At 39.7% G+C, this 20251-nt stretch overlaps 2 protein-coding genes across 2 annotated transcripts; one reads left to right on the top strand and one right to left on the bottom strand.

Annotated features, from left to right (window-relative positions):
* Window positions 1-1086: 1086 nt before the first annotated feature.
* Window positions 1087-7262, top strand: slc2a1a (solute carrier family 2 member 1a). The gene is made up of 12 exons (XM_044352895.1): window positions 1087-1357; window positions 1498-1596; window positions 1704-1864; window positions 1979-2103; window positions 2189-2341; window positions 2459-2584; window positions 2707-2894; window positions 3083-3193; window positions 3334-3435; window positions 5033-5108; window positions 5311-5438; window positions 6755-7262. The coding sequence occupies exons 1-12, from the start codon at window positions 1319-1321 to the stop codon at window positions 6977-6979; spliced, it is 1533 nt and encodes a 510-aa protein (XP_044208830.1). The 5' UTR covers window positions 1087-1318; the 3' UTR covers window positions 6980-7262.
* ca6 (carbonic anhydrase VI) lies at window positions 7199-14896 on the bottom strand. Its single transcript, XM_044352893.1, has 11 exons — window positions 14829-14896; window positions 13212-13349; window positions 12470-12649; window positions 11686-11834; window positions 10921-11016; window positions 9060-9126; window positions 8822-8979; window positions 8496-8622; window positions 8282-8365; window positions 8158-8187; window positions 7199-8055 (listed from the first exon to the last, which is right to left on the bottom strand). The coding sequence occupies exons 1-11, from the start codon at window positions 14845-14847 to the stop codon at window positions 7421-7423; spliced, it is 1683 nt and encodes a 560-aa protein (XP_044208828.1). The 5' UTR covers window positions 14848-14896; the 3' UTR covers window positions 7199-7420.
* Between the last annotated feature and the right edge of the window lie 5355 nt (window positions 14897-20251).

The following is a 20251-nucleotide window of genomic DNA, read 5'->3' as shown; positions in this document are numbered from 1 at the left end:
CAATCACTCTTATTTTTTCTTATTTTCTAGGCACACATTTCCAAAACAAATTGTGGGTGTGACAGGATGTGCAAAAAGGGAAAAAATATCTCTCTATGTTAATGTGACCTTAGGTGCATTGTCCTAATGAGGGATCCTGCAAACTGGCTCCCTCATTTGGACCAAATGTCACAAAGTTTCACTCCTCTGAGCAGTTGAGGTTCATTTCAGCCAAATCCAGCCTGAGCCAACACTGCCAGCTGTGACTTTACTATCACCCCGCTCTGTGTATTCAACTGGATTAAAGACGTCTTTTTTTGCATATTTCAGATGTCACTGCATATTTTTTTTGTCGATGGAGATATTTATTTGTAGCAAGCTTATATAAGCACAAGCTATACACAGAAAACATCTATAGGGTCTTAACTTTAAAAAAACAAATCAAAACTTGTGTTAAGTTCACTCAATGTAACAAAACTTTAAAAACAAACAAAACAAAAACTTTAGTTTTGATGAAATTCTTACAGCTTACCCTGCTTTACTTAATGCTATATCTCATGATATTTTAATCCGAGTTTAGTTCTGAATACTAACTAGGCTATTCATTTTTCCCTTCAGCATTTTCTGTTCTCAGATATACTGTATATATATAGCCTTGTTTTTGCGGTGAAGTATCCCTGAAGCAAATAACATCCAGCTTTAAGAGCAATCAGTGCCGTCATATTGACAAAGCTTTAGTCAAGATTAGCGGCATTGCAGCACATGACAAATTGAAGACAAAGCAAACATTAAAAAAAGATTTGTATCTGTGGTGTTGAAGCAGACAATGAGCCTGTTCAGTAATCAGCGTGAGATTAATTGTCTTCAATGTGAAAACAGATAAATCCTTGAAATTGTACAAGGATCAGCACTGAGCTCTCTGCTGACTTTGGCATCATTCTGTCGTCATTCTGTCATAAAACCTTTATGTAATCCAGCCTGCAGGTTGATAAGCAATACACACTCACACCTGGCTTCATTATTTGATGATAAGTTAACTTTACAACATTTATTGACAGCTGTACATCTCATCAATTGAGTCAATTTAGGTGCAGTGCAATAAAAGAACCAGATATCCACAATCAGCCCAGGGCCACATTTAATATCTCTTGTGCATTGCATACAAAACTTCCTGAATCCAAGAGCACAGTCAGCAACATGAAAAAGATAAACAAAGCCGAGCCGTAAACTACCGCTACGTTCTCTGCTCTCATGTCCAAAGGGCAAGAAGAATCCACTGGTGCAGTAATAACAAAGTGCACGATTATCATTGCTGAAAGTGACAGGTCCAAACACAGCAATGGCGGAGTATAAGGAAAAGCTTGTGGAGAGGAGAGGGGTGAGTTGTACACCAGGTGTAATTATCACCACAGTCACATTTCAAGTCTTGTTTCATCTGTGTACAAATAGTGTAATCATTATGGATGGTCTTTGAGTTATAAAAGGAGGATTCACACAGTGCGCTGTTGTTCCCGGCAGAGACTAACTGCGGTCCTGGCATTGGCAACACTCATATCTGCATTTGGTTCATCCTTCCAGTATGGATATAATGTGGCTGTGGTCAACTCTCCATCAACGGTAACACAAGCAAACAAACAAAAGCTTTACAGTAACACACAGTGACACTAAGGCTGGTTCATTGATATGATGATGTGTTTCTATCAGTATTGTCCTGCTCTCTTCAGTTCATGCAGCAGTTTTATAATGCCACCTACCTGGAGCGTTACGGAAGACCGATGGAGGAGAACTTCCAGACTCTGCTGTGGTCTCTGTCTGTGTCCATGTATCCTCTGGGAGGCTTCTTCGGCTCTCTGATGGTGGCCCCGCTGGTCAACAAACTCGGGAGGTAATACTGCCTGTTATGCCCCTTCTATGAATGGATATGTCACATTTACCATGCTCCGTAAAAACTGTGTACTTTGTGTTTGTTTGCTTTTAAATGTGTCAACACCTACAACAGGAAGGGCACCCTCCTCTTCAACAACATCTTCTCCATCGTCCCAGCTGTCATGATGGGAGTCAGTGAGATTGCCAAGTCCTATGAGATTATTATAGTGGCCAGGTTTATAGTGGGAATCTGTGCAGGTCAGATACGTTCAACTATTCAAGTAATCAAGATTGATAAGATGTGATTTAAATGTATCTTAAGTTTTCTGTCCTTTTCCCGCAGGGCTCTCATCCAACGTGGTGCCCATGTATCTGGGCGAACTCTCTCCTAAGAACCTGAGAGGAGCGATTGGCATCGTACCTCAGCTCTTCATCACCATTGGCATCCTCAGCGCTCAAGTGCTGGGTATCAGACACATACTGGGGAACAGCACAGGTTCTGATTGACATACTGGATTCTGGCAAATGTTTGACACACTTTATTGGTTAGATGAGAGAGTTTTTCATTTGATCAATTGATTTTAAGAGGTGTCTCTGTTCCCTGTATGTTCAGGCTGGACCCTCATGCTGGGTTTAACTGGTATCCCTGCCGTGATAGAGCTCCTGCTGCTGCCCTTCTTCCCAGAGAGTCCCAGGTACACGCTCATCCAGAAGGGAGATGAGAAGACAGCAAAGAAAGGTAAGAAAACACAAAAATGGCCTTACATTGCCAAGAGACAAAGGGAAAGGCTAGTTACAGTTACAGTGGCAAGATAAATTGCATATTATGGTATGTAAGACTTTATGTTCTGCCTCCCGTAGCGCTACAGCGTCTGCGTGGCTGGGACGATGTGGATGGAGAGATATCAGAGATGCATCTGGAGGACCAGTCGGAGAAGGCCGAGGGCCGCCTGTCTGTGCTCTCCCTGCTGTCCCAGCGCTCCCTTCGCTGGCAGCTGATCTCCATCATCATCATGAACATGGGCCAACAGCTGTCGGGGGTCAACGCGGTGAGTCGTGCCCGTCCAGTTGTCCTTGTCTCTGACCCACCAAAAGACTGTTTCACATATAACAGCAGATCAGATTTCGTCATTTAAACAGTAACTTGTCCTGTTCAAACAGCAGATCCTGTATTCCTTTTACTTCATTCCTCCAACTTGTGTCTAATTCTTAACAGTAATGTATTTCTCTCTTCTAGATTTACTACTATGCAGACAGCATTTATGCCAGTGCAGGAGTCAAGGAGAATGACATCCAGTATGTGACTGTGGGAACAGGTGCAGTGAATGTCTTCATGACCATAGCTGCTGTAGGTGCCCTCATTAAAAATATTTTTAAAAAAACCTCTGTGAGTGAAACATTTGAGGAGAGGAGCTGAAGTCTGAAGGATATTGTTTGATCACATCTCAAGGAAAGAACAGTTATTATCAGGGATTTTTTTAACTCCAGGTCTTCATTGTGGAGGCCTCAGGACGACGGCTGCTCCTCCTCTGTGGTTTTGGGATCTGCTGTGGAGCCTGTGTGCTGCTCACCGTTGCTCTCACCTTCCAGGTACAGTATGAAAGCTTCAGTGTAACTCAAACTCTCAGCATGTTGTTCTGCTGCCCTCTAGTGGTTCATCATGCAAAAATAGTTTGCTGCTGTATGTCAAAGTTTCTCAATGTTGAGGTCATGAGATTTTTTTGTGAAGACTGAATCACAGGGGATTTGAGAGACAGATTTATCACCTGTTTCTTTATTTTTAATAATAGAATTTTGTTCAATACAGTAAATAGGTTGGAAATTAAACTATGACTATGAGGTCAAAGCGCTGACTTTTATCTCTAATGTGTTTGAGGATAATTACATCCACATCTGGTGAACAGTGTTGGAGTAATCATATTTAATCAGCAGTCCAGTTATATTTTCTCTGGTGATGCTCTTCAACGCCTAGACTGCAGCCATCTTGCTGCTTTCTGCTGATTTTTGCCTTCAGTCTGGTTTTCAAACCAACCTGTTCAGCTGACTGATTCAGCCAGTTAACAACTTTTTACTATTAGACCATAAATATCCTTGACTGCTTTCTCTGTTTTGGATAATTGTCCAGCTACAAGACCCACATGAGTCCTAAAGTGTTCACCCAATATGGACATGAATCATCTCAAGCACCATTAAAGGTTCGGTCCGCCCAAACTACAAAAACATTCTCTCATTTGCCCCCAGTGTTTTCAAGCCATGCTGATAGTTTTAGTTTGATTTGGCCAGGGCCTGAGATGTCAAATCACATTTTATAACTGGTATTCTTCTATGATCTGATTACTTTTTACATGTTTTGGGTGTGTAAAAGCTCAGTAACACATAGTATGGACTGAAAAGCACGACTCAGAGGCAGAAAAATCAAACCAAAGTTTGTTGTATTGAGGCAGAAGTCTGCACCAGGCAGGAAGGCACAACAGGCCAAAAAGGCAGAAAAGAGGGGGAAAAAAAGGTGGAGATCAGGTGATGGTGAAAGGCGGGAACATACTGAGGACTGCTACTGGGCAAGGAGGGAATAGCACGCTGTGAAATGTCACTGAGATCAGCAACTGGCAGGAAAAAAAATGCTGGAAAAAATGTTTTAAATTTGCCATGAAAGAACCAACCCTTTAAAGCTGCACTTTAACATTGTGGTCACTGTTTCATTCACTTTCAGTAGACTGGACAACAAAACCAAAAACATCACAAAAAGCATCACTGTGCTGCAATTTCCTACTAAAACTGTCAGTTTACTGTACATTTGGAGTTCCTATCATGGTCTGGAAGATAAAATGATGACTTGACATTTCTGTTTGTCAAGTTCATGAGAACTTTGAGACTTAGAAACAGAGTCATCCACTATGAGAAACACTGACTATTAGAGAAACACTACTATAGACAGGACCACAAAGCACTCCTGCAACCCTGTAATCTCACCTGGATTTTCAGACAGACATCACTTTAAACAGCACAGTGGCTTTCAGTGGTTGCAAATTTAAGGAGCAAAGGCACAATTTAAAGACAAGAATAGAGAATAGACACATAAATAATCCACAAGGCCACAAGGCAGCCATTACGGAGTGGTTTTTACATGTTTATTCTTGTTTCAAAACATCAGCTAATCATAACAGCAGCTGCTGGTTTGTGTCGACAGGAGAGCGTGACGTGGATGCCCTACGTCAGCATCACCTGTGTCATCATCTACGTCATCGGACATGCAATAGGACCAAGTGAGTCTGACATCCACTGATTACAACAGGGTGCTCCATTAACTGAAGTGTTGTTTGGATGTGGCCAGACATGTAATGGTATATGTTGTAAACTGCACTTAGTTGTTTGAGACATGAGCAGCTTCATTGTGACCATGAAGAATGATGATACGTCTCACATGTTTTGGTTGCGGTTGAGGTTGACCACATGTGTGCTCTGCAGGTCCCATTCCGTACGTGGTGACCACTGAGATGTTCAGGCAGTCAGCCAGACCCGCTGCTTTCATGGTCGCAGGCTCCGTGCACTGGCTGTCCAACTTCACTGTTGGCCTGGTCTTCCCTTTTCTAGAGGTCAGTTGCAAGATTTCCAAGTAATCCTACAATGGGGAAGCGAAAGTTTATTAGTTTTGTAATTGATTACAGATTTTTTTTTTTAGATTAAACAGGAAGGCAAATCACTCCACATCTTGACTTTAATCATTTTATTTCAATATGTGCTGTGTGTCTTTCTTTGCAAAATGCAGCATCTTTGTCATCTTTGCCAGGCGTCAAACTCACAATATGATACAACTTCTTCATACCAGAGTGCTACAGCTGGAACAACCAATAAAAAATCAAATCACAATCACCTAAGACAACTAAACCATCAATAACTGATAAAATTTTTTTTTTAAAAAACATGTTAAAAACAATGTATCTTAAGACTCATAGAACACAATAGAAAATGGAAATGGAAAATACTAATTAGGCAATGCAAACTGGCCAGCAACCAGTCCAAGTTTCATATCTGAACTGGAAATAATCTTCATAACCAAACTTCACTGTTTTGGGTCCGTCTCTCATCTCCAGGTTGTTTCCAGCTGAAGCAGGTGGCTGTTTTCAGCCCACTGTACACTACCTGTTCAGTACCAAACACTAGACAGACCATTTAGCAGCTATTATAGCCAGATGTTTTCCTCTGGAGTTGGTGGAGACCAAAACAGAGCTAAAATAAGAATGAATATTGGACTTACATACACCAGAAACTCCAAATTAATGCTAATGTTGGTCTGTGTGTGCCAAATGTATATATAAGCAATTGTTTTCTGACTCCTCATATCAATTTATGTCAGATTGTGTTTACAGCTCATCACGCTGCCCCCAAGTGGTTAAAAAACATCATTTAATGCAGGTTGCATGCTGTGACAACACTTAACATACAATAATATTTTTTGATTCCACATTTTCAGTGTTATTATCTTTGTAAACACGTCATAAAGATTGGGATTTACTCTCCAGTTTTCTGATGTGAGAATCTTATATTCTTTCATTTTAACTTTTTCTCTTATAGCAGAAGTGGTGTTAGTCCCTGTTAGTTAGGAGCCCTGTTTTGTCATTTTGTCTATTCCAATGGACAAAGTGACATCATCTTATTGATAAACATAAACATGATGCACTTCTCATGTTTACTTCCTCTCTCGTGCATTTTTTATCTTTGAACCAAAAAGCAAACAAGGGAGGAATGTGTTTGTGTAACAGAAACCAAAAAAGAGCATCCGACTCAAAGGACATTTCAACTCACCTTTGCTGCTGTTTATGTCCCCAGTCTGTTTTTGTGTAACTATATTCACAACATGTCATCTTGAGGACATGTTGATCGCATTTCTTTCCTCTTCATCTCCCCCCAGAGAGGCCTGGGCTCCTACAGTTTTATCATTTTTTCCTTCATCTGCCTGGCAACGCTGTTGTACATCTGGCTGGTGGTCCCCGAGACCAAGAGCAAGACATTCCTGGAGATCAGCCAGATGTTCGCCAAGAGGAACAAAGTGGAAATCAAGCTGGGTGATGGGGATCAGCCACTGAAAGAGAGCAAAGAAAGCCTGGAGGATGCAGTGAGGGTCACGGCCTTCTGAAGACAAGTGAGAGCATTCAGAGAGGAAGTCTTCACTCCGGGGGTAGTTTTAATGGACTGGAATTTATTTGAATTTGCCTCTATCTTTTATTTTACAATGAATCTTTGTGCAATCACTTTTTTATAGTTTGTTTGTGCCTGCAAGAAAAAAAATCTAATATCTTACTGTGAACATACAGCTTTATAGAGGTGTGAATGAGTCATCAAACAAACCAACAAGTCACTTGTAAGCCTTTATTGATGATGCAAAGATATGAATACAATATATGGCTTAAGCTTTGAGATATAGTTTGCCTTTGATATTGATTTACAGGTGCCTGATAGACATTTTTATCCTTCATTACATAGCAATACACTTTTCACATCCCCACAATCAGGCATTGATATTTTTGGTTTGTTGTAGCATATTAAAGCTCATACAAACAGAAGCAGCTGTGCCTTTTCAGGAGCATCTGTACTGACTGTCCAGCTGCACCCCTCCATACAGGCTGAGTTTGGTGGATCCCCAGCTGAGCACATTTCCCACTGTGGTGCCGTTCCTCTCACATGACATCTGGTCTCGGATATCTGCCGTGCTCAGGACGTAGTCCCACAAGTTGACATCAGTCATCTTACCCACGAAGGCGTCTGCGTTGGAGATGCCCAGTAATCCGTCCTGGTCTTTGCCCAGGATGAACACACCACTGGGGCTGATTGTGTAGCCACTTTTCAGGTACCGCTGCTCGCCCACCATGCCGTTGATCCACAGCTCCGCGCCGCCGGTGTGGGATGACCAGGTGATGCAGTAGTTGGCCCAGTCCATGGACCTGAAGTTGTGCGGCAAGTTGACGAACTCGTTGCCAATCCAGAGCCCCACTTCTCTGCCCTCTCTGTCCTCACCGATGGTGATCATCAGCTCGTTGTCGTTGCCACTGCTGGAGTAGGAGACGACGGTGTGGACCCCCTCTGCCTGAGGCAGGACATGCATGCAGACGGTGAAGGAGTCGAGGTCCATAGGGTGGCTGAGGCGGGCCAAGGCATAGCTACCAGAATTCTTCTCCTGGAAGTCGAGCACCAGAGGAAACAAACCACGAGGCTCTGAGGATGACAGAAAAGCAGAACAATAAATATCCATCTACTTTTATCATCATCCACAGTCACAAATCACAGATTCAATCAGATTGGAAATAAAGCACTCACCATATCTGGGCCTTGCGTTGAGAAGTCCACCTTAAGAGAGTGAGACATAGACAAACATAGCAGAGTAAATATGAGCACATTCTCGCCATCCACAGCAGTTTTTTATGACTAAGAGCTCACTCACCTGAATGCATGTTCTTTCCAAGAGAAGTTATCAGACCCTCGATCTTCAAGAGTTTGGATTCAATTTCATCTTGCCGACAAAATGCTGGAAAAACAAAAGGTGAAAGAAAACAACATGAATTAAGACTCAGGCCTTTTTTCTGTCCCTACGTCAATTCAAGAAATAAATGATGTTGCTATGTTGTGTAATCATAAAGTCACAGAAAGCCACACACTTCCTTTCCCAAGGCGCGGCAGGAAAGAAGATTCCACCACACGGTCATTGAGAGGCTGGGCGATGCGGTAGTCATTCCACAGTGTCTTGTTGTAAATGTCCATCAGAGTACTCTCCAGTTTCCTGATCTGAACACGACAGAGACGAGGAGAAAGTAATGACACATCGCCACATAAATTCAAAATTAGCCTGTTTCCCATCTGATTGTCTGTATATTAATAAAAAAGTTTAAGGTTTCCCCTTTTAATTGTTGTAATTTGACAAACAAATGCTTTTTTATTTCAAATGTTCTTCATTTTGGAGTAAAGGCCTTCCTGTCTGCTGTACCTGGTTATGTGAGAGAGTGATGGGCGTATCAAACACAGTCCAGAGGATGCTCTCGTAGCAGGGTGGGGTGGTGAGGGAGCCCTGGTACCTGAAGAAATGGTTGAGGTTCTCGGGGAGCATGGAACGCACGTCGAGGTTCGATACGTTCATGGACTGACCTGTCGGGGTCAAAATCACAAGAGACTCAAACAATCAATTCAAGGACAGTTATTTCCACCGTTGTCCAGCAGTAACTCACCCGCATACTTGATTTTGTCCAGGTTGGAGATGAAATCACTGTAGTAGGTGTTCTCAAAATGCCCGTCCTGAAAATACACCAAAACTGTGTCAAACCTGATCGAGTAAATAACTTTATTTATGTAGCACCTTTTGAGAGCAGAGACGTCACAAAGTGCTTCACAGAGGAAATAAAGCATAGACATACATACAGACATGAAACACAATAAAGAACAGAAATAAACAGAAAATAGAAAAATTACACAAAGGCAAGTCTGAACAAATGGGTCTTGAGCTGCTTTTTAAAGGCGTCCACAGAGTCCACAGATCTTAAATCCAAAGGGATAAAGTTCCAAAGTTTAGGAGCCACAACCTCAAAAGCACCATCTTCTTTTGTTTTGAGCCTAAATCGAGGAACAACCAGCAAACCCTGATCAGAAGACTTATAGAGACCTGCTGGTGACATACAGTAGGACTGCAGCAGATCTCTAATGCAGCAGGTATCTGATCATGAACTTTGAACTTTGACTTGGATTCTGAATTTTATGGGGGGCCAGTCTCACGAGACCTTTTGGAGGATCTGGTCAAGAGTTTAGTTGCAGCATTTGGGACCACTTGTAAATGATCCAGGGATGTTTTGCTGAAAAGAGAGTTACAATATTCAAGAGGTTTAAATGTTTAGCCAAAACAGAGAAGCTCAGCTTTTAACTTTAAATAATTAATTCTGTTTTTTACAACTTGGGTTTTAAGTTTGTTTTATCAGTTACCATAACACACTCATGATCTGGGAACATGTTGACATGTTGACCAAACAGGTTATAAATCGGCCAAAAGTTTAGCCAGATTGTCTAAACGACTTTGTTTGGAAGTGAAACCAAAAGTGAGCATGCACGGGAAAACGTAATAATTCCTCATTTCAAAAGAAATGACAGTTGACATGTTTATTTTCTCTTCCAAATAAATTGGGCTAACCTGGAGGTTTATTTAAAACCTGTACGATCCTGTATCTGACTGCTCGTGTTTCGTGCCCCGTCTGACTCCCGGATCTCAGAGCTTAGCTTAATGAATACTATGTTTTTTTTTCACCTTTATTTATTCAGGGGGAAGTTTCACTGAGAGCAATGCTCTCTTTTTCAGGAACGCCCTGATCACATCCACACAGTTACACATTCACACCTGGAAGCTGCCCAGTACAACCACAGTCTGCTCCACTGGAGCAGCTGGGGTTAAGGGCTTTGCTCAAGAGCACCTCAGTGGTGGTAATGAGGGAGGGGCCAGATTTACCCTGATGGTCTGGGGGATTGAACCGACCACTGTCGGGTCATAAGCTTGCTTCTCTAACCTTTAAGGCCACCACTGCCCCCAAATGTTAATTTTACCACCAGGACTGATAACCAAAACCATGAAATGTTGTAATAACCAGAATTATCCTTCAAACTACGTCAAGGAATTCTTTGTTTTTTAATGAGTTTGTCTGAATCACCACTGACTCTCAGCCTGAGCCACTCTGAGTTGTTATCACGGCGGATGCCAGCCGTGGCGTTGCTGCAGCGATGACCTCTCACAGCTGAGAGCCGCTGACTGTCTGAGGTCCAGAGCATTCCTCTGGAAACAAGCACTCATTCAACATGTCAGCAGGCAGTTCAACACTCAATAGAGACTTTTACTCCCCAGGATGACCGAAACAAAGTATCATGCACTTCAAAGGGCATTTGGCCGTTCTGCAGTTTTTCACATCAAAGATTTTTGTTTTACATTGTAAACTTCCTACAGCAGAACTGAGGGTCATATATTTGAAATAGTGCTGCCGTCTTGTTATGAATAACTTGGACAAAGCACAGCATAGAGGACAGGGAACAAAAGTGTTAGTGTGGCTTACTTACATCATAGAAAAAGGCAAGTACTGCCAGCCCGTCTGGCTTATCTCTGGCTTCAGTGAAACTCTCGTACTTGTCAGAATTGTAGTGGACAACATGGAGCTGAAAGACAGAGTAGAAATACAGAACAGGTTATTCCAAAATTTACCTAAAGACCTGCTTTTCAAATGGAAAAGTCTTTATTAAGAGGCAGATCATTTAGCATCAAAACAAATGTAGATTGAATTTAAATTCTGTTCACATCTTAACTCAAAGAACAAGAAAATTAAGGCCGGTTCAACAGTAGCAAAGACATTTATGAGCAGGAAAACATACAGAAGAAAACAAACACTTCTGGCATATTCATTTGCATTTATGTGTTTTAAGTCACAGAGGGGGATGCGGAGTGGTTTTCAAATTAGAAACATAGTTCTGGTATCCCTATTAACATAGCAACCCAAGCAATACATATTTTCATGATCTGTTATGATAATTTGTTGTGCTACATCGTGAGAGGGAACTGAATTAGTGTGATCACTTCAATAATTGCAGAGTTTTCTTGCAAGTCATGTTCACTGTAGTATCTGATAGCTGCACAGATCTGTATATAGAAACTGTGTGAATGTGGTTTTCAATGTAAAGAGGATGTTTGCATTTCATATTAAAGGCGTGTCATCACAACAGTGATGCGTCTGCGTGTGTAACCTAGTTGTTTTCTATCCTTTCTTTCGTTCTCAAGGCAAACTTTTGTTTCAAATTGATCAAATTCAGTCTTTTCTTTTTTAAGTCAACCTCTGCCATGTAGCGGATGCCATCAATGGTGTGTTCTGCTCCGCTGGTCTCCAGGTCCCAGCCGCCCCAGTGTAGGTGCATCTGGACAGCTGTGTATTTTCCTGGGAGTCCCTTGCTGATGATCATAGTAGGAGGCAGGTCGATTTGAACTGATGAAAACATAAAAACATAAAAAGATTAATATATTTTATGTTCAAAAATAACACATTAAGAGGTTATTTTGCTGCTTTAGCCCATTTCCCACAAATTTCAAACACTATGCAGAACTAGTGTAGTGTTTCAGATTTTTTTAAATACATTTTCCTATCTTCCAAACGGCTGCTAGCTTCCATTTATTTCCATATAACATTAACATCAAATATCAGAGTCTGGAAACTTGTTTTAATTTGTGTATTACCACAGTAAACATAAAGTCTGCATTAATTTTGGTCAGATTTGTATCATCTGTTGTGAAATGATGTAGTTCAGACTTTTCAAAGCAGATCATTATCATGCAGCAGTAATGAACTTTAAAGAAAAACTGAGCTGACCAGATGTTCACTGTGATGAATTACACAACTCAAGAAAGTTCAAGGAATCTGCTAATTGAATTTTACACCAAACAGAAATCAATATAAACTAATGGCTGCATGAAAACCAGAAGCAGAACTTTCAAAGATTCTTCACTTGGAATCAGCAGTAACAAAATCTGGCAAAACTTTGTCATAGTCCTTTAATTCAATGGTAACTTTACGCTGTTGTTGAGTAATTTATAAATTTTCATCATCTTGCTGGCTTTTCTCACCGGAGTGCCCGTTGTTGGACATGAGGAAATTCCCTTTCTGAGCATCATATCCGTTGAGCTCCAGCTGCAGTATGTCGGGATTGTGTCTCACACTGCGCCGCTGGATGTCGATTGGAGACTGCTTCTTACCGCCACATGAAGGGTACTTGGTTGGCCAGTGCATCTGGTCCAAAGCTCCCTCTGTATTAAGAGAATCAAGGAACAAAGCGATCATCATACGGTAAATTCAACCAGTGAGTCAGATCTCAACCTCTTAAATCCAATTAAAATGCCACTGAACTGAGATGTTTAGTGGAGGATTAGGTCACAGGTACGCGCAGGACTCACCCAGCTGTAGCTATATTGTCGCTGCTGTTCATTATTTCCCCCAAAGTACTCACGTTTTAGTTATTTACTACATATATACACATCTTATTTACTGCACTGTATACATCCAATATTTTGTGTCATCCGAAGTGTTTGGTCAAGGCAGAAAAAAACCCAGCAGCCAATTGACTCGACTGAATTATAATTATAATAGCCTGATAATATTTTAAACAACTCGGAAAAAGAGCAGTTTTATTTAATGCTTATTTGTCTTATACCAAAACAAATACGCATTGGATAAGTTGCCGCGCAAGTTTTACGCACCAAACACCTTTCGCTTCAATTCAATTTGGTCATTTTTGGCACAACAATTTTCATCACTAGAAAAAAGGTTTTTTTTAAACATTACATGAACTTCTGAAATCAGAAGGCCTACCTGTGTATGTCCAGTGTATTCCGTCATGAGGGATCCCGGCACTGACAACACAAACCAGAACAGCGGAGACAAACACTGAGAGAAACTCCATCGTTGCGTCTCTGTTGCTTCGCTGCAGGACACTGAGGATTTCTGTCCCTGGAGTTGAAGTGAGAGTGAAAGGGAGGCGCTGAAACTTCTGCTGACAACGCCCACAGCTCTTCTTAGAAACCCCAGAGTGACAGGACAGCAGCTCATACCGACTTTCCCACTGTCTGAAGTGTGTTTTTAAATCAGGCTTGTGTTGAAATTGAATCTCAGGAAGAAGAAAAAAAAGATTATTGTGTGCAGGTTATTGTATTCTTATTTCCAAATTAAGACTACAGGTAAACATGTCAGGTAATAACCCAAAAGAAATCATTTGTTTCCTCTTTGAGGATAAAAGTTAGAATCTAATTTTTGACACTAGACGACTAAAACTTCTAGGTTTCGTTGTAGGTTTATCTTTAAGTTGCCCTTCATCACAGTTACTCTTCTTTATCTCACATCTTCTAATTCTTCTGCTTTACTTGTGGTAACCTGTACTCAAGCACTTCCTCACAGCCTTAAAAGGAATTGCTGACTAACTTGTCATTTGGGAATTTCAAGTAAATCAGTGTTCACAGAAAACCGGTGCAAGCACAATCATGCCACTGTCACTTTATTGGTAAAGCTGTCAGTCATTCTGAAAAAAATGAAGATGGAATAAAAACATGAGAGTCAGTGGTGATAAATAATAGGACGACGTGTATCACCTGTTGGTGCTCACTAGTCGCAACATGTCCAACATCTCAACTTGAAATGCTGGAGCTGTCAACCTCTGGGGTGTGTGAGTGTGAGTGTGCCTGAGAGGAACAAATGTCCTCACAAGGACGTAACAATGAAAGACAGTGACGACATTTTGTTGGTCATCAGGAGGTTATTTTAGGGTCAGGACAAAATCTTGGTTCATATTTTAAAGGGATAATTCGACATTTTGGTCAATGTGCTCATTTGTTTTCTTGCAGAGATCTAGATGAGAAGATTGACACCACTCTCATGTGTGTAACGTGGCCTAAATATGAAGCAGCTAGCAGCCAGTTAGCTTAGCTTAGCATGAAGACTGAAAAAGAGCTTACTAATTAGCACATTATACGTATTTTCTTTTATCTTTAGCTGCCTACACTGGAGTGTAAAAATGACACAGTTACAGTTTTACTATTGGTTATGTTCTTGGTGTGACTTCCTGGACTTGTGAAACTCCAGGAAGTTTCTGCACCCAGCCAAGAAATAGTCTGGCACATAGCCCCCCTGAAAACTACAACTTTTTTTGTTTTACTTACACAGATTACTTAGCTACGCTAATCAGCTGCTGGCTCCAGCTTCATATTTAACGTACAGACATGAGAGTGGTATCAATCTTTTTTATCTAACTCTCAGCAATAAGGTGAAGATTAAGTATTAAGGAGGAGTAAATGTGGAATTAGAGAATACATTAAGTCAAAGAGAGTCCTCAAAAATATCGTAATACAAACCTCTGTGTGAGTTTTTGTGTGTCTCTGTGTGCAAAGAACTGATTCAATTACAAAGTGATCAAAGGACTTGATTTAAGACACTTACCTTGATTTAAGACTTTCATTGTTCCACTAACATCCTTCCTCTCTGGACTGAAGTTTACGGCCTTTCTATGGCCTGCATTTGATTGATACCAGTTGTTTTCCTGTTTGGCGATCAACACTTACAAGCTGATAAAAACACTTTTAAACAAGCACAGGTGGAGAAAACAGTATTTACCTTAATGGGTGAAGTGACAGGCAAGTGTTTTCTACAGTTGAGATCATTAAGAGGCCACAGATTTGATGCCTCTCGGCGCTCATCTTGCATACACCAGCACTTAGAAATGTCTTCTTCCTCAGTAAATCACTAGGTTTGTCTTTGCCTCGAGGACAATCATAGTTTTTAAGGTCTTGGGGACTTTAATGGTGTAACTGTGCCAGACAAGAGCAAGCCTGGTAATTTAAAGCCTGCATATTGTGAGCATGACATATATGATTCAGCTGCAGACTGTATGTACAGAGTCCTGTGAAGATGAGACAGTTTAACAAATAAACCAAACAAAAGCTGGATTCTGTGATTGTAAGTTATTAAAACCTGATGTTTCATGGGTGCCACCATCATCACAGGGATGCTGGATTTGACCTTTAACTGGCTTCTTCCTTGTTTTAATGAGACAGATGAGGATATATTTCACTGAGGATCTCTTTTTCCAGTTTCCATAAGTGCACCATTAGGATAAAAGCACAAGAATCTGCTTAACTTAGTTGAGATGATGTATGACGGCAGAACAGTTAACAGGCCAACTTAAACCACATAACTGCTGTAACCTTGACTTTTCATCTTTGACTGCCGGTTGTGGTAATAAAATCAGGAAGTCTGTTTTTCTGTGTAGAAAATAACAGAAAACATCAAATCAAGAGAAGCAAAAAACACATGTTACAATATTAAAAAAACAAGAAAAGTGTTCAAACTTACATGCATGCACATATAAATGTTTGCATGCACACAACACATGTAGATACTCATAGTGTAGATATTCATGTAGACATCAGACATTTCTTTCAATTGCAACACATCATTATCTTTCACAATCAGCTGTGAATTCGGTTTTGTTATTTTTTAGTTACCAGCTGCCATGACACTTTATCTCATGACACTCTTTTGTGTGAGCTGTTTGTGTTTACTATGTGTATATAGTATAAATATATTAAGTATAAAGGATTAATGTTACCTCTGTCTACTGCTTCACTTTGTATATGTTTTTTACTTTACTATTCAACCTCTTGCCAACTTTTTTAAATTTCTCTTTTATTTCAAAATTTGATTAATAAATCTTATCCAAATGTGATCAAAATGTAAAGAACTGAACCAGGTTCTTTAACTCACATTAAAGAGATAATAGTAATAAACATCAATGAACTGATAGAGTATTTGTTAATCTTTTTAAATTACTTTTGATGTGTCTGTGCATGTCAGTGTCTCTTTCTGTATTCTGCATTCAAAATGTGAGAAAACAAACCACAAACTTATGTGTGTGACAGTCAAATGGCTTTAATCTTACAATTGAAACTGTGAGTAGAATAGTTTGATATATTAGTCAGTGTGAAAAACAATAAACGCTGTAAGTCCATACAATTTCCTCTTCTTTGTGGCGATAATTTCCTGCAGACTGCCACACATCCTTTTAGGCATTAACCTGACTATCGTACAAATCATGCAAACTCATAATTGGAGAAGTTACTTTGAACCATTTAAATGTGTCTGGTTATTCACAATGACCCACGTTATTCTATATGCATGAAAGCATCCTGGTTGGTGGTCGAGCCGGTTGGATGCAGGAAAGACCGCGGTATAGAAAGAATCGATGGGTTTTAAGTCTTTATTTACCTTTTTTTTTAACCAGGGTCCACTGCGTATGAATACTCTTTTCCCGGAATGCCTTCCTCACACAGCTGCACACGTTCACACCTGGAAGCTGCCCAGTATAACCACAGTCTGAGTCACTGAGCAGCTCCACTGGTGCAAATTAATCTCACATTTTAGGCAGTGTGGCAGACATTTTTTATAAGGGCATACTGCATGAAAAAGGCTTTCACTGAAGGATTAAGATTGTCAGCTGATGTGTATGGTCTGAATACTGTACATGGAGAGGATTTATATGCTTGACTTGCACTTTCTGAAATCATCGCTGCAGGTGTAGACTGCTGGAGCCAGAGGGCATAGAGGGAGGAGCTCATATTTAGCCAATTCCTCAAAAATCAGCAAACCAGCTTTCACTGTGACGAAGAAGAATCTCTGAGGTCACATTAAAACTGCGTCAGAGAAGGTTGGCTCCTTGGTTATGGGAAAATAGTTTTAATTGTCAGACAACAACAACGTGATACATATCACCTCTCTTGTCACGATTCTTCACGTTCTGGTGCAGCTTTCTAATGGTGACCCACGGATCAGCAGAGTGCCAGTGGAGCTGCCAACAACCGTTTCACAGGTGGATGACAGGAGTTTAGGCCCAGACACACAGGTGGTGGACACTTCAGCTGCCACCAGGCTGATTCAGAAAAGTTAACGTGTGACTTAAAATCTGATTAGAAGACGTAAACTGACTAATGACCACAATTAAATAAAACAATACCGTAATAAGTTGTATCTAATAGCTTTATTCATGATTAATAAAACATTTATTGAGTGCTTGCTGCTGACTTTCCTTCTCACTGATAAAGGTCAATGGGTTTAAAACTTTCCGTAACAAATCCCCAACAAAGTCATTAATAAAGGGTCACGTTATAATAAGTCTTCACGTTTACAGTTATGGTCTAAATGTTAGATATTAATAAAGTCTGAGTCAAGTCAAGTCAGTTTTATTTGTACAGCCCAGTACCACAAATAACAAACCCAGGTGCATCACATTAATTTCAATCAACAGATCTCAACCTGTCCAAAACTGTTAATTAATAAACATTGTATGTTTATTCTTAGCTATTTCCATTATAAATTTTCAATATGAGTACATTTAGATCATGTCAGCTATATCTTTGGTTACCTTAAAGATCAAACCAGAAGACCTCAGAGATGAGCACAAGTTAGGAACTTTGGTTGAAGTGTATAAAAATACAGACCAATTTTATTTGGTTTTTACAAAAATGAGTATTACAAAATGAAAAAAGTAACATACAAAAATTTGAATACAAAAGTTGAAAAGGAGAAAAACCCTCTCTAGGATTTAAAGGAATCAAAAAGCCAAAAAGGACCGTAGACCAGAGCTCACAAGGCCATCCTGGCCTTCACTTTTATGTCGATCCATTTCTGACTTATTACATTTCAATACCTATATATGGTCATCTGCCAGAACATCAACAAGCTATTGGCTAACATTTGCTTTCGTTACACAATACAATGATACTTGTTTGTCAGTCACAACACAATACATAGAACTCTAGTATGTACGATACTTCTACATTTTCCAAACCCTTAACAGTTGAGGTTAAGCGTATAGAGGTGCCAGCGAGGTGCAGGAAACCACAGCTTCTTCTTGGGCCACAGACTCTCTACCAGTTCGTCTGTTTCCATGGTGACGGTTTGCATGAAAGTTGAACTTTAGTTCAGCACAAACAATATGAGACATGTTTTCATGTATTCATTTATCACCAATTATAATTAAATCATTTTAGATAATGTTAGAAGTAGGTTTGAGTGGAGTTTGTCTCGGCCACTTATAGTGGAGCTTTCAACATATTAATTGCTTAAACTGATCAATAAAGCGTTAATAGATGATTTATCAATCATTACAACCATTATTATAGAGTGGTGGGACCAGAGCTTGATCTGGGTATCAGATGCATGTTAGATTTCTGTCCATTTTCATATTACTCAGTACTGCCACTTCCTGATGGATGTAGGTACTCACTGTGTAGTTGTAAATGTTCCACAGAAGCCTGTTTCCTGCTCCAAGAGGCAAAAATATGCAGCTATGAGAGGTTCAATTTATGGTCTGGAAAGCTGCTGAATAAGGGCTGAGCCTTCAAAATCTTCACTCCATCGAAGGTTTGTACAGAGCGCAGCAGGTACTGGAGGTAATTTTTGAAAAGAAATTTGTACACATGAATTACTGTCAGTATTTCATGTTATCAATTAGTAATTGTTCCCTCAGACTAATGATTATAGCCCGCAATTGTTGCCCTCAAGTGCTGCATGTACATGACTGCTGGCTTTCCATTCAAGCATTTAGGCCTTTTTCACAGGAGATATTTTGACTTGTCACATATGAAAACCACAAGTGCAAATAATAAAACTAATTACGGCTGAATTCCATTTAGCTGCTTCAGTTTCAGTGTACTGGTATTATACATGTTGGCTCACTGTCACACTGTCACACTTACTGGGACACTTGAATATAACCGAGGCGTTGTTAATGTTATGAGTAACACCTGTAAAAAAAGGCCTATTGTCTAGGACTGACAGTTAACTAACAGTTCTGACAGTTAACTAATTGTTTAATTGTTGTTTAATTGTTTAATTAAAAAGTAATTAGTACATTTGCTCAAGTACTGTACTGAGCTATACTTGTACTTTGTTTGACTATTTCCATCTTGTGTTACTTTATACTTCAATTCCACCAGCAGCTTTAGTTACTGGTTATTTAACAGATTTTGATTTTACAAACAAAATATAAAAACAGTTTACAAAACATGATGCGTTGCTATAGATTAAACTACAGTATATGAAGTAGTTAAGATTAGCTCCACCTCAACCAACAACAGCATTAAAGTATTGCTTACATGTGATACGTCAACAATAAGGGAGATTGTGTTTGTTTACAGCTTCAGAGACCTTGGTGTCAATTTACACGGCAAAATACTTTGAGTTTTCACTTATTAAGTCTCAAATTACCACCACTGAAGTACACATTCTATGTATTGTATTTTCACTTTATCTTTTTATTAATGTTATCAAGTGTGTTTTATTTTCCATCTTATGTTACATTGTTTGTTTGTTTGTTTTTTACATGCTTTTATATCATTTTCATGTGAAGCACTTGGTGCTTGTAATTTCTTTTGTTGTAAAGTATTTTCAGCTGTATTTCTTGTATGAAAGGTGCTATACAAATAAAGTTGTTATTATTATTAATGATGATTCAAATGTATAGTGAAATACCGCTGACAGGGAGTATTCTACATGAGTACTTTTATTTTTGATACTTTATGTGCATTTCGTTGTAAATACTACAGTAATGTGAACTTTTACTGGTAAAAGAATATTTTTATAGTGTGGCATTTCTACTTTTACGTAAGTAAATGATTTGAATACTTTGTCCTAAATCTTCTGAGCTCAGAATAGACCACTTGATGTTTATTTTCTGCCTGTATACAGTATCTGTGCTTTAATTAACCAGCTCATTCAGAAAATATATTTACTGTTGAGTACTGCAGGATTAATCATGTGTGTCATCACCTCAGCAAAATACTAGAGATGAGTCTTTGAGGATATTT

This window comes from Thunnus albacares, chromosome 5, assembly GCF_914725855.1.
Source record: "Thunnus albacares chromosome 5, fThuAlb1.1, whole genome shotgun sequence".
Lineage (NCBI taxonomy): Eukaryota > Metazoa > Chordata > Actinopteri > Scombriformes > Scombridae > Thunnus > Thunnus albacares.
Note: the sequence above shows the minus strand (reverse complement) of the source record. Positions and strands in the feature narration are given on the sequence as shown.